Raw genomic sequence first — 15,349 nt, 5'->3', positions numbered from 1 at the left:
ACATAAATAACGAGCGTCTGCCGCTCAGACGCACTTTCATCTTTAACGAACAGAGAAGAGAAAATGAGCGGCAGAGGAAAAGGAGGGAAAGGACTCGGTAAAGGAGGCGCTAAGCGTCACCGTAAAGTCCTCCGTGATAACATCCAGGGAATCACTAAGCCCGCTATCCGCCGTCTGGCTCGCCGTGGCGGAGTCAAGCGTATCTCCGGTCTCATCTACGAGGAGACTCGCGGAGTGCTCAAAGTCTTCCTGGAGAACGTGATCCGTGACGCTGTCACCTACACCGAGCACGCTAAGAGGAAGACGGTCACCGCCATGGACGTGGTCTACGCCCTGAAGAGACAGGGCCGCACTCTGTACGGCTTCGGAGGTTAAACCCGGTCCACATCCACCGAGACTCAACATCAACAAAGGCTCTTTTAAGAGCCGCCCACCTCCCTCTACAGAGCTCTGTCCTGTTGTTGTCTTTTAGCTCCGCAGTATTTAATGACATATTATTCATCACCTGAGTCTCTGCGCTCTCTTCCACGAGCTCATGTCCAAATAAACATTTACTGATTAAAACAAAATCCAGTGCCCTTTGACGTGACAGTGAGAGCACTGGAAAACACAGTCCACAGAACAGTAGGTGTCCACTCAACCTAAGAGACGCTGGGTTCCACTGTAGCTACAGTTCTGTCATAAAGTATAAAACACAAACACAATGTTGATCTTAGAATAAAGTGTATCGTTGCATGACATTAATAATACACTATAAAAAGTATCATGTAGCAGATACAGTCAAACTTAGACCGTTCTACAATGCTGCTTTTCGTGTCACATGATCAGTTAGTTTGTGTCAATGTTTCCCTCCAGATCTCTTCAACCTACGTGTTCCATCGATCAAATGATCATTGGTCGGTTGATGCTCAGCAGGCAGCCAATCCTGTGCGAGCAACAGCACAGTCACATTTGCATTAAGGGCTGTATAAGTAGACGGTGCGGTTCTCAGTAAAGCATCCGACTCAGGGAAACCATCAGTAGTCAGTCATGCCCGATCCAGTGAAAGCACCGAAGAAAGGCTCAAAGAAAGCTGTTCTAAGAGCGTCACTAAGACCGGCAAGAAGAAGAGAAAGACCAGGAAGGAGAGCTATGCCATCTATGTTTACAAGGTCCTGAAGCAGGTCCACCCCGATACCGGCATCTCCTCTAAGGCCATGAGTATCATGAACTCCTTTGTCAGCGATATCTTTGAACGCATCGCCGGTGAGGCCTCCCGCCTGGCTCACTACAACAAGAGGTCCACCATTACCTCCAGGGAGATCCAGACCGCCGTCCGCCTCCTGCTGCCTGGTGAGCTGGCCAAGCACGCCGTGTCCGAGGGAACAAAGGCCGTGACCAAGTACACCAGCTCCAAGTAAACCTGCTCTTTACTCCAACCACACAAAGGCCCTTCTCAGGGCCACCCACCGCCTCATCTAAGAGCTGTGTTCCCTTTCGTTTTATAACGTGTTAAATTGCAATGCATGAGTTGTGTGTAAGTTAAGAAACGTGCGATTGAGCGTTTTCATTAAATTATGAAATGATAGTAGAACAAAGACAAATCAGGAAATATTCTGAGACAGGTAACACAAGGTGCTAAAATTTATTCTTTGTTTTTCTTAAACCTTAAATATAATTATCAAAATCAATGCAGTGTAAATTTAAACATGTCTGGTGTTTCATGGCATAAACATGGACACAGTCACACCAGTTAAATGTCTCCATTGACTGAATTAGTATTGTATAAGTTAAGATGATCCTTTGTTAGTCCCAGTGGGGAAACTGACATTGTTGCAGCATCAGAGATTTAAAAGACGTAAATATGAATAAAGAAAAAAAAAAAAAAGAAGATAATGCTATAAAATCAATATAAACATGACAATGTAATAAAAATATGAACAGAGCTATAATCACAGGACTTTATACACAGAGACAGAAAATGAACTAAATACAGATATTGCACATTTTGAAATGGAGTTCCACAGTGAGTGACTGATAGCAGCTGTTTTGGATCAGGATGGATTCATCACTGTAGAACCTGTGGTGGACTAGGAGCAGTGCTGGTTGTTTGAGACTGAGACTTTTATCTGAGATGACTTTGTCTCTTTGAAAAGACAGAAGTGGCCAAAATGGCAACTCAAATATATATAGCACGTATAGTTCAGAGACTCACCATCTGTACAACAATCACATAGAACAAGATAAAATAATCTAACGTACACAACAACCACACACAATCCTACAACCTTAACATTAACCAAAGATGAAACAAAGGAAGATGTATTTAATAAAACAGCTGTAAGTCATATACCAATAAAACCAAAGTAATGAAGGAAATACACCCCCACTTCATTTCCCTCCAGGAACCAGGGCCTCTCTCAGGTTTCCACTTCAACTCTCAAAACATCTTGAAAATATACGATGGAAAAAAGACATGTTTGACTGAATCGTTCCTTCAACAGTTCGTGACATATTGATTGATTGGTTGATGTATTGATTCATATTGTGAGATGATGATCTGTTCTACTTGAATCAAACTTCTCTTTTCCTGTCTTTTGTTCTTGAGGAGCCTTTAAACCGCCTCTGTATCTGATTGGTTTACTTTGAATTTTAAAATTCTTCTTCTCCAGTCGTTGGTCGCCCACACCGCGCGCTGCCCCTGCTCTGGACCAATGAGCGTTCGCACCGCCCTGGCACTTCCTATATAAAGCCTCTTCTCTGCGGCGTTCAGTAGACTTTGTTTCGCTGTGAAAACAGACAAGACTAAGAAACTAAAATGGCCAGAACCAAACAGACCGCCCGTAAATCCACCGGAGGCAAAGCTCCCAGGAAGCAGCTGGCTACCAAGGCTGCCCGTAAGAGCGCCCCGGCCACCGGCGGAGTCAAGAAGCCTCATCGTTATAGGCCTGGTACCGTGGCTCTCAGGGAGATCCGTCGTTACCAGAAGTCCACCGAGCTGCTGATCCGCAAGCTGCCCTTCCAGCGCCTGGTCAGAGAGATCGCTCAGGACTTCAAGACCGATCTGCGCTTCCAGAGCTCCGCCGTCATGGCTCTGCAGGAGGCCAGCGAGGCTTACCTGGTCGGCCTGTTCGAGGACACCAACCTGTGCGCCATCCACGCCAAGAGGGTCACCATCATGCCCAAAGATATCCAGCTGGCCCGCCGCATCCGAGGAGAGAGGGCTTAGACTGACCCCAGACCAGTTCAACCACCACAACGGCTCTTTTCAGAGCCACTCACATGTTCTGAAGCAGCAATAAGTTAATGTTACAGTTATACATATACGGTGTATATTATATATCTTACTGTCCGTGTTTAATAAGCAGGCACAGCTTTCACTCAGGCTTCTATCCAGGTTTTGTTTTCCTGGTGTTTAGTCAAACACACTCAGGTTTAAGAAGCTTCACAGTAACAGATGTACTGAATGTTCAGTAAAGGCTGCATGAAGCACGAGGTTCATGTGGACGATTCAGACGTTATGTGCAAATGTACATTTAATATAAGCTGATCACAAATAATCTTCAGTCAGTCGCTGTAGTTACTTTGTTTTACACCGGTGACTGTTCTTAGTCTACTGTCTATATATGTCTATATATGTCTCTCTCTCTCTCTCTCTCTATATATATATATATATATATATATATGTGTGTGTGTGTGTGTGTGTGTGTGTGTGTGTGTGTGTATACAGTGTCTAGTGTAACGTATAGAACGTTAAAGTGACCCGTACTTTAACTCTGAGTGAGACAGAGAGGAAAAGCATCGAAGATAAACTGTTGTAATGAGTTGACTGATGTCTGTTGGTCTGTTGAAACAGTTTTATCAGATTTATCTGATGTAACACGATCTACGTGTATTTATTTGAATTTTATTGACTTGATTAAATGTATTTCACAGTGAATTTACCCCGCCATGTTTTATAACGAAGCTCTCAACCAGGAAAAAGCGGGAGCCTTCATGACGTCAGCTCGTCTCTGATTGGAGGATCATAGTTACCGCTCAGTGTGACCAATCAGAGAGCAGCTGGTTCGGTATATAAGTCGGCTGTCAGAGAGTGTTGGGTACATTTCTCTCGTACTCGACGAAGAAAATAATCTCAAAACATGTCTGGACGTGGAAAAGGTGCCGGCAAGACCAGAGCTAAGGCCAAGACCCGCTCCTCTCGTGCCGGTCTTCAGTTCCCGGTGGGTCGTGTCCACAGGCTGCTGAGGAAGGGGAACTACGCTGAGCGCGTTGGTGCCGGAGCTCCGGTGTATCTGGCGGCGGTGCTGGAGTACCTGACCGCTGAGATCCTGGAGCTGGCAGGAAACGCCGCCCGCGACAACAAGAAGACCAGGATCATCCCCCGCCACCTGCAGCTGGCTGTCCGCAACGACGAGGAGCTCAACAAGCTGCTGGGCGGAGTCACCATCGCTCAGGGCGGCGTACTGCCCAACATCCAGGCTGTCCTGCTGCCCAAGAAGACCGAGAAGCCCGCCAAAAAGTAAACACCCGAGACCGGCTTCAACAACACAACGGCTCTTTTAAGAGCCACACACTTCGACTACAGAGCGAGTTCCTGGTTTATAGCTTCTGCTTATGAACCAGTGTCCTGACTGGACCTGATCCCTGAGTTCCTGCAGATAGCTGCTCTTTAATATGAACAGCGCTAAGTTAATTTATTTACCTGCGTGTTCTGAACAGGAAACTTCCTTTTAATACTGAGACAGGTGACTCACACGTGAGGATTAATAATAATGAACCATCACCTCCCAGTTTAACTTGGTGGACTAGCTCTCCTTCAGTGGTGTAGCCTGTACTCTGTTAGAGTTTACTGTCATCCCAAAGGAATCAAAGTCTAGTTTGTAGTAGTGGGTGTACTGTGATGACATCACGTGACTATCATGGAAAACTGGTACAACACGTGTTGACACAAACATTTTAACCTGCAGTCATCTGCTGCCATTATAACTTCCTTTATATTAGTTCCTCTCTGTACTTTTCCTCTTCAGTTTGGCTGTAATGGCTGCCACAGTCTTACTGAAGTTTTCTGTTATCATGATCTCTGACAGTGAAGTGACATAAACACATCATATAAAACACAGGAACTCACCTGTGTCTGCAGGTAACAGGTGGTTTCACAAAACAAACTCTAGACATGAGACAGAAGAAACACACACCTTCTCTTTTCTTCATATTATCATCAGTTAATATGTGAATATTATTTTAGATTGTTGTATGAAGATGTAGGTTTGTATGTTATCGTGCCTCTTTCTCTTACTGTTGCAGTGTAAATGACCTGTAATTATGAAGCTGTGGATCATGAAACAGTGTGTTTCAGCTTCAGTGTGTTAATGTGACGTGTTTAATGGGAGGAGACAGCAGCAGGTTATAACACACAGCTGATGTAGAAATGAAAGTGTTCACTGACTGAACTGCAGCAGAGACTCTACTACTGACTGTTAGACACCAACATGGGCAACAACTACTCTGATCTCAGTGAGTACATTTATAACTTTCAATGACAGCATTCAGCTTTAAAAGAGACTTTGCTTTAGCTTCACATTGACTTTGGACAAAGAACGATAGAACATTGATTAATGATAATTAATCTTTGATTAGTTTTACTATTTATTTGATCTGTGTTATTATTTCTACACTGTGACTGTATTTTATTTCATGGTGGAATAAAACATTTGATCTAGAAACATGTGAAACAAACCCTGAACAAAGACCTGTGGTCAGCGTCTTCAGCCCCACCTGTTTCCTGTCTCTCTGAGCTTATAACTTCCTCACTAACAGTTTCTGTGAATTTGCAAAAGGGTCAAAGACAAAAAGTGTTTTCAAACATCAAAAAATAATAATGTAAAATAACTTTACTGTCTTTTTCTGTACATCAGAATGGATCCTGTTTATCCTGCAACAATAATGACTATCACACATTTTTACAGAAAAGACTAAAATATCATTCAGTGTAAGAAGTTTATATATGAAACATATTCAGAGGCAGAGCAACATTAATGATATGACACATTACAGGAGTGTTTCTGAGAGTCACAGTGCAGCCTCCACATACTGATTCACTGTCATTTTAAATCTTTATACGCTGTCATTCTCCGTCCAACCACCAGGTGTTACACATTTATCACCAAGACCTTTTTATTAAGAAGTGAAATTCAATTAAACAATTCAACTTAGTTTGACCACATGACTATTTATATATTGTAATAAGAACAGGTCAGTATGAGATTATTATTTCACACTGATCGACCATGGATTGGTCCCGTCATCGGTGTCGACTTCAGGCAGAACTGAGTCAGAAGATGAGATCACACTTTAAACTGAGACTCAGATAAATCCTGTAAAGTCCTGTATCATGGTCTCTTGGTGAACAATGAATACAGTGAAGGAGGATTCATCTGATCCTGTCACTGTTTTCCAAACCTCTGTAGATCAGTGCTGATGGTTTCTGTTCCACTGAACTCTCAGGATTTATCCTCTGAAGACCTCAACTGGTTCCACTTGTTTGTTTTCTAATCAAACCCATCACATTTTCTGAGTCTGTTACTGACTGTTAACTCTGTCTGTCAGCTCTGTGTTTGGACTGAACATATCAAGCTAACACTTTGTTTTCAGGCCTTTATGTTCAGAGGAGCTGATCAGAGACAGTGGTCATATTTCATCCACTTTGTCCTTCATCAACATCAGTAATGACTTTGTGTTTTCTCCAACAGAGAATGAGGAGCTAGAACCACTAACAGCACCAGAGGAGTCAGAAGAGCTAAAGGAGCTGGAACCACTAACAGCACCAGAGGAGTCAGAAGAGCTAAAGGAGCTGGAGGAGCTGGAGGACCTACAGGAACCAGACCTCAGGATTGTTCTTGTTGGGAAAACTGGATCTGGGAAAAGTGCAACAGGAAACACCATCTTAAGAAAGAAGGTTTTTCTATCTAAAGCATCTCCTTCCACAGTGACAGCAGAGTGTCAGAAGGAAACAGGAGAGTTTGAGGGTAAAACTCTGGCTGTTGTTGATACTCCAGGTCTGTTTGACCCCAGAAGAAAAGGAGAGAAACAAAAAGAGAGGGTGAAGCTAGAGATGGCTAGAGCCATCTCATTAGCTTCTCCTGGTCCTGATGTGTTCCTGATCGTGATCCAGTTGAACAGATTCACAGAAGAAGAACAAAACACAGTAAAACTCATTCAGAAGGTGTTTGGAGAAAAGGCAGCAGGTTACACCATGGTGCTGTTCACACGTGGAGACGACCTGGAGGTGGATGGAGAGTCCATAGATGATTTCATTGATCAAAATCCAGATCTTCAGAACGTCATCAGACAGTGTGATGGAGGACACCATGTGTTCAACAACAGAGACAATGATCCTTCTCAAGTCCATGAGCTGCTGAAGAAGATCGAGTCAATGGTTCAGAGAAATGGAAGAAGATACTACACCAATGAAATGCTCCAACAGGCTGAGAGAGCCATAAGAGAAGAGATGAAACGACTTCTGAGAGAGAATCCAAATATGACGCTCGAAGAGGCCAGAAGAAAGGCGGAGAAAAAAAACAGATTTATACGGGTCATTGCACGGGCTGCTCCTTTTGTTGGAGCAGGTGTTGGAGCAGGTGTTGGAATAGGTGTTGGAATAGGCATTGAAATAGCTGTTGCAGCAGAAATTGGAGCAGCTGTTGGAGCTGTGGGAGGTCCAATTGGAGCTGCAGTTGGAGTTGCAGTTGGAGCTGCAGTGGCAGCTATAGCTGTAGCAGTGAAGAAGAAGAAGAAGGCTGATGCAGCAGCAGCAGAAGCTGCTTCCAGCCGTAATAAACTGGAGCTGAAGGAAAACTAATGATGGAAACAGAGTGTAACTTTAGTTTGATCTTGTTTCTTTGTTCTGCCTCTTCACTGAATGTATGGTCTTTACCAGCAGGTAGCTTTCTGCTAATGTTAGACATGATGAGCATTTTAGTTTCACTGATCATTAGTCATTATTCATCATGGGACTGATGGGAACTTTCAACTCTTTAGTCCAGAACAATCCACAGGTCAGATTGTGTAACATGTGCTGCTCTTGATTTGCTTGAATGAAAAAGGTGAAAGGTTTTAATAGAGCTTGTTTTCTTGTGCTGTCAGAGGAGGTGTTGGAAAGAAGGAAAGGTTTTGACTGGAATGAAGCAGTTTGTATAAAAGCAGTGAGATGTTTCTGTGTTGATAAAGTGGGAGCTTTAAAGGTCCAACAACACTGACATGATGCTTCATATATCACATCTACTTTATGCTACTGTGCTATGCTACTCTATCTACTGTCTGCTAACATGTTAATAAACAGAAATATGACAAATGATCTTCTGTGTCAGACTGTTACTGTACAACACATTGATTTAAAGCAGCAACATTTTAGTAGAAGATAAAAAACAAAATGTCCTCCCTTTGAACATGTTTAAAACGTCATATATCAGTTACAACAACTTCTCAACACATTTGATCTCATTCAGTCTGACTGTGACTCTACCAATCAGAGTGATCTCTGCCACTGATCTATCCCATCCTAGTCTGTTTCCCCATGTCCATCTCTCACTGACCACTCACCTGTTCAGGTCCAGGTAGAGCTACATGCTCCCCCTGTGGCCTCCTGTTGTTACTACACCAGCTACAGGATGAACTCCTTCACCATGAACTCTTGAACCTTGATGCTCTCCCTGGTCTCAGACGTAGATATCAAATATCAGAACAGATCTGGTTTCCCATCAAGTCTCAGACACCAGATTAAAGACTTACAGAGAAGAGAAAGTACTGACTCTGACCTGTAAACCACTTCATGGACTTGGACCCAGTTACCTTTCAGGTCCCATTGTAAAGATAAACAGAACTTCTAACAGTGATCATCAGTAGAACCATGATGTTCAGTCCAACAGCTCTCAGCTTTAACTCATCTGAAATAAAAAGAGGATTTGTCCAAACACGAGTCCAGAGTTTGTTCCAGGTTTGGCCTTAAAAATGTGTTAAACTCTAACATGTACAGGTGTCTGTCTGTAGCTCTGACTTCCTGTCCTTTATGTCTGATGACAGGTAGAGCAGCGACACAGGAACGTCTCACCTGTCTGCTCTGTACAGGTGTGTTTACAGGCCACAGCTGTGGTTCAGTCTCAGCTGGGTGTTGGTGCTGTACTGGGTCGACCTCCAGACGTTCCTCGGCTTCTGTAAGGTGTATGTGACCCTGCTGAGCGGCCTCCTGGTGTCTGACAGTCTTCAGTCATGGGCAGGTTTATTCAGTCTACTCGACGTGGTCAGGGCTTTGGTCTGTTGAGCATCATCAGCTGCTTTTTCCTCTGGTTGATCTTTAAGCCTCCTCACTGTGTAAAGGTGCTGAGACGACAGGTGAGCAGCAGGTGAATCAGCAAACTGGTTCAGTGCTGAGACATGTCTGTCTGACCTGGTCTCCAGATGTGGAGGGTGATACTCAGGAAGGAGCATGTAGAAGCCTCACACTGAGCATGCTAACCAGGCTGAAATGTTTGTGTGATTTTGGGACAGAACTAGACTCAGGTCTGGATTATGTTCAGTGTTTTTCAGGTTCGGTCAGAACGACTCTCTGGCCTCCTGAAACTCTGTCTGTTCACCTTTTCCAGTGCTCCACCTGTGGGACACCAACACCATCACTCAGCACAGGTGTGTTGATCAGAGCCATTCTGTTCATCCTGTTGTAAATTAACTTTGTTACAGAGTCAGAAAGCTGCTGTTTCTCAGCTTCGATCAGACACCACAGCACATTTACTGAGAGACAGGAAGAACCATACAACCACTACAACACGTACATTACAACACGTACTCATGTGAACTCAGTCTGAGTGAGGACACATGTAGACATGAACTCTTAACAGGTCACATCAGAGAGTAGGTGGAAACCACAAAGTTCATCTCCTGTAGCCCTAGCCCTCACATTTCACAGGAACTGTCTGTATTCAGTGTGACACTGCAGAAACTGTTTGAACATCAGTTTGTTCTTACTTTGCTGCTGCTTCCATAACTTCCTGTCTCCATAGTTTACTTGGTTAAAACCAGCAGATTCATCAGCTCATTCTGAATGAGCCACATCACAACATTAGCTGTAACAGCTTAATGTTAGTTAACATCAGCAACAATAGCTAGTTAGCCGGCTAACTTTTGCTAACAGGCAACAGGAAACTGATGCAAATAACAAGAGAGAACATTCATCATGTTAATGCTGTAGTAAACAAAGAGAAGTTCCGTGGTGGTAGCAACACAGGTGTTTACTTAACGTCCTGAAGCTGCCCCCACCCTCAGGTTAGATGATAAATGAAACGTGCCTGAAGGCCTGATTTACAGGACAGACTTCCCTCAGTGTCTGTGTCATATATTAAAGGAGCTATATTTAAGTTCTCACTACATAGCTATCCTCAGCATCAACAGCTGTTTACTCACCAAGACCTTCAGCCATCATTGTGTTTAACAGACCAGAGGTTAGAATACGTCCTCTGAGCAGAGCTACTTCTTCATCCTCTCATGTTGGACTGAGGACTGGACTGAGGACTTGGACTGAGGACTGGACACTGCAGAGACCCACTATCACAGCGTTGTATTAGGAGACAGGATGCGCCTGTGCTGGCTAGTTAGCATGCTAACTTCAGTGGAAGAGAGGTGACAGAGGCTAACATTGGCATTGTTCTAATGTAAAGAAATTATGTTTGATACTGAACTCAACTTTTCTTTCAGACTGCTGAGCAAACTGCTGTTAATGTTAATGTTAGCCGTGTAGTGAAAACGTACATATAGCACCTTTAAGGTCATTGATATTTGCTGAATAGAGATTGTCCTCTTGTAAAATACAATCCCACAGCTCGTTACGTTTGGTTGTTAGCAGGACTGTCAGGACAGGAGACTGGGTTCAGTTCAGTCTACTACTGACTGTTAGACACCAACACGGGCAACAACTACTCTGATCTCAGTGAGTACATTTATAACTTTCAATGACAGCGTTCAGCTTTAAAAGAGACTTTGCTTTAGCTTCACATTGACTTTGGACAAAGAACGATAGAACATTGATTAATGATAATGAATCTTTGATTAGTTTTACTATTTATTTGATCTGTGTTATTATTTCTACACTGTAACTGTATTTTATTTCATGGTGGAATAAAACATTTGATCTAGAAACATGTGAAACAAACCCTGAACAAAGACCTGTGGTCAGCGTCTTCAGCCCCACCTGTTTCCTGTCTCTCTGAGCTTATAACTTCCTCACTAACAGTTTCTGTGAATTTGCAAAAGGGTCAAAGACAAAAAGTGTTTTCAAACATCAAAAAATAATAATGTAAAATAACTTTACTGTCTTTTTCTGTACATCAGAATGGATCCTGTTTATCCTGCAACAATAATGACTATCACACATTTTACAGAAAAGACTAAAATATCATTCAGTGTAAGAAGTTTATATATGAAACATATTCAGAGGCAGAGCAACATTAATGATATGACACAATACAGGAGTGTTTCTGAGAGTCACAGTGCAGCCTCCAAATCCTGATTCACTGTCATTTTAAATCTTTATACGCTGTCATTCTCCGTCCAACCACCAGGTGTTACACATTTATCACCAAGACCTTTTTATTAAGAAGTGAAATTCAATTAAACAATTCAACTTAGTTTGACCACATGACTATTTATATATTGTAATAAGAACAGGTCAGTATGAGATTATTATTTCACACTGATCGACCATGGATTGGTCCCGTCATCGGTGTCGACTTCAGGCAGAACTGGGTCAGAAGATGAGATCACACTTTAAACTGAGACTCAGATAAATCCTGTAAAGTCCTGTATCATGGTCTCTTGGTGAACAATGAATACAGTGAAGGAGGATTCATCTGATCCTGTCACTGTTTTCCAAACCTCTGTAGATCAGTGCTGATGGTTTCTGTTCCACTGAACTCTCAGGGTTTATCCTCTGAAGACCTCAACTGGTTCCACTTGTTTGTTTTCTAATCAAACCCATCACATTTTCTGAGTCTGTTACTGACTGTTAACTCTGTCTGTCAGCTCTGTGTTTGGACTGAACATATCAAGCTAACACTTTGTTTTCAGGCCTTTATGTTCAGAGGAGCTGATCAGAGTCAGTGGTCATATTTCATCCAGTTTGTCCTTCATCAACATCAGTAATGAGTTTGTGTTTTCTCCAACAGAGACTGAGGACCTGGAGGATCTAGAGGAGCTGGAGGACCCACAGAAACCAGACCTCAGGATTGTTCTTGTTGGGAAAACTGGATCTGGGAAAAGTGCAACAGGAAACACCATCTTAGGGAGAGAGGCTTTTCTATCTGAAATGTCGTTTTCCACAGCGACAGTGTCAGAAGGAAACAGGAGAGTTTGAGGGTCAAACTCTGGCTGTTGTTGATACTCCAGGTCTGTTTGACACCGGTAGAGACGGAGATAAAGACAAAGAGAGGGTGAAGATAGAGATGGTTAGATCCATCTCATTAGCTGCTCCTGGTCCTCATGTGTTCCTGATCGTGATCCAGGCCGGCAGATTCACAAAAGAAGAACAAGACACAGTGAAAATCATTCAGAAGGTGTTTGGAGAAAAGGCAGCAGGTTACACCATGGTGCTGTTCACACGTGGAGATGATCTGGAGAAGAATAAAGTCTCCATAGAAACATTAATTAGTAGAAATAAAGATCTTGGTGGCTTCATCAGTCAGTGTAGTGGAAGACACCATGTGTTCAACAACAGAGACAATGATCCTTCTCAAGTCCATGAGCTGCTGAAGAAGATCAACTCAATGGTTCAGAGAAATGGAGGAAGTTACTACACCAATGAAAAGCTCCGACAGGCTGAGAGAGCCATAAGAGAAGAGATGAGACGACTCCTGAGAGAAAATCCACAAATGATGCCCAAAGAAGCCAGAAGAAAGGCGGAGAGAAAAAACTGGTTTATACGGGCCATTGCACTGGCTGCTCCTGCTGGAGTAGCTGTTGGGGTAGGTGTTGGAATAGGTATTGAAGTAGCTGTTGCAGCAGAAATTGGAGCAGCTGTTGGAGCTGCAGGGGCAGCTATAGCTGTAGCAGTGAAGAAGAAGAAGGAGGCTGATGCAGCAGCAGCAGAAGCTGCTTCCAGCCGTAATAAACTGGACCTGAAGGAAAACTAATGATGGAAACAGAGTGTAACTTTAGTTTGATCTTGTTTCTTTGTTCTGCCTCTTCACTGAATGTATGGTCTTTACCAGCAGGTAGCTTTCTGCTAATGTTAGACATGATGAGCATTTTAGTTTCACTGATCATTAGTCATTATTCATCATGGGACTGATGGGAACTTTCAACTCTTTAGTCCAGAACAATCCACAGGTCAGATTGTGTAACATGTGCTGCTCTTGATTTGCTTGAATGAAAAAGGTGAAAGGTTTTAATAGAGCTTGTTTTCTTGTGCTGTCAGAGGAGGTGTTGGAAAGAAGGAAAGGTTTTGACTGGAATGAAGCAGTTTGTAGAAAAGCAGTGAGATGTTTCTGTGTTGATAAAGTGTGAGCTTTAAAGGTCCAACAACACTGACATGATGCTTCATATATCACATCTACTTTATCTGTCTGCTAACATGTTAATAAACAGAAATATGACAAATGATCTTCTGTGTCAGACTGTTACTGTACAACACATTGATTTAAAGCAGCAACATTTTAGTAGAAGATAAAAAACAAAATGTCCTCCCTTTGAACATGTTTAAAACGTCATATATCAGTTACAACAACTTCTCAACACATTTGATCTCATTCAGTCTGACTATGACTCTACCAATCAGAGTGATCTCTGCCACTGATCTATCCCGTCCTAGTCTGTTTCCCCATGTCCATCTCTCACTGACCACTCACCTGTTCAGGTCCAGGTAGAGCTACGTGCTCCCCCTGTGGCCTCCTGTGGTTACTACACCAGCTACAGGATGAACTCCTTCACCATGAACTCTTGAACCTTGATGCTCTCCCTGGTCTCAGACGTAGATATCAAATATCAGAACAGATCTGGTTTCCCATCAAGTCTCAGACACCAGATTAAAGACTTACAGAGAAGAGAAAGTACTGACTCTGACCTGTAAACCACTTCATGGACTTGGACCCAGGTACCTTTCAGGTCCCTTTTTTTGAGGGATTGTGGACTCCTTGTTAAATACGGTTTTCTAGCAGAAAACTTTCATGACGCGTGAGGTAAATGTAATTTTTATATTAATATGAAATAAATAGTAGTGTAGTTTAACTGACAATAGATATCTAAGTAACTAAAACCTTGATTTAAACATAAATATAGATAAGAGTACTGCTGCTGCTGCTGTCACCATTAAGCACGGTTGTTGTAGATTATTAATGAAAACATACACAAATCCAGAAAATATAAATCTTGTCCAGAAACGTTTTACTCTAAAGGTAATTTAAATACAGATCATTTGTAGTAATAAATACAATATATAATACATGCTCCTCACATATCGTGTTCTGTTTTATGTTCAAATGTATTTCAAAATCGTTTTCAAAAGTATTTAGGAAAGTTTTCACTTTCAGTTTACTGTAAACTGCTGAGTTCATCACCGCCCACCGAAACTGGAGCACCCATGTCCTCTATTACGTCCGCAGAGACGACGTAAATAATGAGCGCCTGCCGCTCAGAGGAAGTTTCGTTTTTGATTGAACAGAGAGAAAATGAGCGGCAGAGGAAAAGGAGGAAAAGGACTCGGTAAAGGAGGCGCTAAGCGTCACCGTAAAGTCCTCCGTGATAACATCCAGGGAATCACTAAGCCCGCTATCCGCCGTCTGGCTCGCCGTGGCGGAGTCAAGCGTATCTCCGGTCTCATCTACGAGGAGACCCGCGGAGTGCTCAAAGTCTTCCTGGAGAATGTGATCCGTGACGCCGTCACCTACACCGAGCACGCTAAGAGGAAGACGGTCACCGCCATGGACGTGGTCTACGCCCTGAAGAGACAGGGCCGCACTCTGTACGGCTTCGGAGGTTAAACCCGGTCCACATCCACCGAGACTCAACATCAACAAAGGCTCTTTTAAGAGCCGCCCACCTTCCTCTACAGAGCTCTGTCCTGTTATATGATATGTGTGACTGCTGTACTATATGATATATCTATATACCGGGGTTTATGTATGTATATGTTCGCCTGAGTCTCTTTTAATGAGCTCATATCCAAATAAACATGATGGTAAAATTCCAGTTTATATTTGACGCTGGGATAGACTGTAGCTACAGTTCTGTTGTTGTGTGTGTCTATATAGCAACATATATAATAATACACTATAAAAAAGTATGATTTTGTAAGGAAACAATGAAAAAGTTATTGTAGCTTTTATTTAGC

General features: G+C 42.8%; 2 protein-coding genes, 1 long non-coding RNA gene and 2 pseudogenes across 5 annotated transcripts; 4 read left to right on the top strand and 1 right to left on the bottom strand.

Annotated features, from left to right (window-relative positions):
- The first annotated feature begins 27 nt into the window (after positions 1-27).
- On the top strand, positions 28-15,057 carry LOC108877210 (uncharacterized; annotated as a pseudogene).
- Positions 1,015-1,729, top strand: LOC108877209 (histone H2B 1/2-like; annotated as a pseudogene).
- On the top strand, positions 4,088-4,621 carry LOC108877208 (histone H2A-like). Its single transcript, XM_018667178.2, has one exon. It carries the CDS (start codon positions 4,122-4,124, stop codon positions 4,503-4,505), a length of 384 nt encoding a protein of 127 aa, XP_018522694.1. The 5' UTR covers positions 4,088-4,121; the 3' UTR covers positions 4,506-4,621.
- LOC108877207 (GTPase IMAP family member 7-like) lies at positions 5,222-13,623 on the top strand. 3 transcript variants are annotated; one of them, XM_051069105.1, is made up of 3 exons: positions 5,222-5,496; positions 6,732-7,631; positions 13,003-13,623. In XM_051069105.1, the coding sequence occupies exons 1-3, from the start codon at positions 5,472-5,474 to the stop codon at positions 13,152-13,154; spliced, it is 1,077 nt and encodes a 358-aa protein (XP_050925062.1). In that variant the 5' UTR covers positions 5,222-5,471; the 3' UTR covers positions 13,155-13,623. The 3 variants fall into 3 exon arrangements, 2 of the variants coding, with proteins under 2 accessions (XP_050925062.1, XP_018522691.1); XR_007812514.1 differs by having other exon boundaries at positions 5,223-5,496; positions 6,732-8,222; positions 13,537-13,623; XM_018667175.2 differs by lacking the exon at positions 13,003-13,623 and having other exon boundaries at positions 5,223-5,496; positions 6,732-8,335.
- Positions 6,779-12,353, bottom strand: LOC127142014 (uncharacterized). Its single transcript, XR_007812515.1, has 2 exons — positions 12,230-12,353; positions 6,779-6,850 (listed from the first exon to the last, which is right to left on the bottom strand). It is a non-coding gene; the product is annotated as an uncharacterized LOC127142014 (long non-coding RNA).
- Positions 15,058-15,349: the final 292 nt, after the last annotated feature.

This window comes from Lates calcarifer, unplaced genomic scaffold (genome assembly GCF_001640805.2).
Source record: "Lates calcarifer isolate ASB-BC8 unplaced genomic scaffold, TLL_Latcal_v3 _unitig_5877_quiver_1354, whole genome shotgun sequence".
In the NCBI taxonomy this organism is placed as follows: Eukaryota; Metazoa; Chordata; class Actinopteri; family Centropomidae; genus Lates; species Lates calcarifer.
The sequence above is the reverse complement of the archived record's forward strand: the minus strand, read 5'-3'. Positions and strand labels throughout refer to the sequence as shown.

What these genes read in the sequence shown, in the direction of transcription:
- LOC108877207 (XM_018667175.2), top strand. Translation starts at nt 5,472, where the DNA reads ATGGGCAACAACTACTCTGATCTCA. An exon ending in CAACAACTACTCTGATCTCA is followed by an intron (nt 5,497 to 6,731) that starts GTGAGTACATTT and finishes TTTCTCCAACAG; the next exon opens with AGAATGAGGAGCTAGAACCA.
- LOC108877208 (XM_018667178.2), top strand. Translation starts at nt 4,122, where the DNA reads ATGTCTGGACGTGGAAAAGGTGCCGGCAAGACCAGAGCTAAGGCCAAG.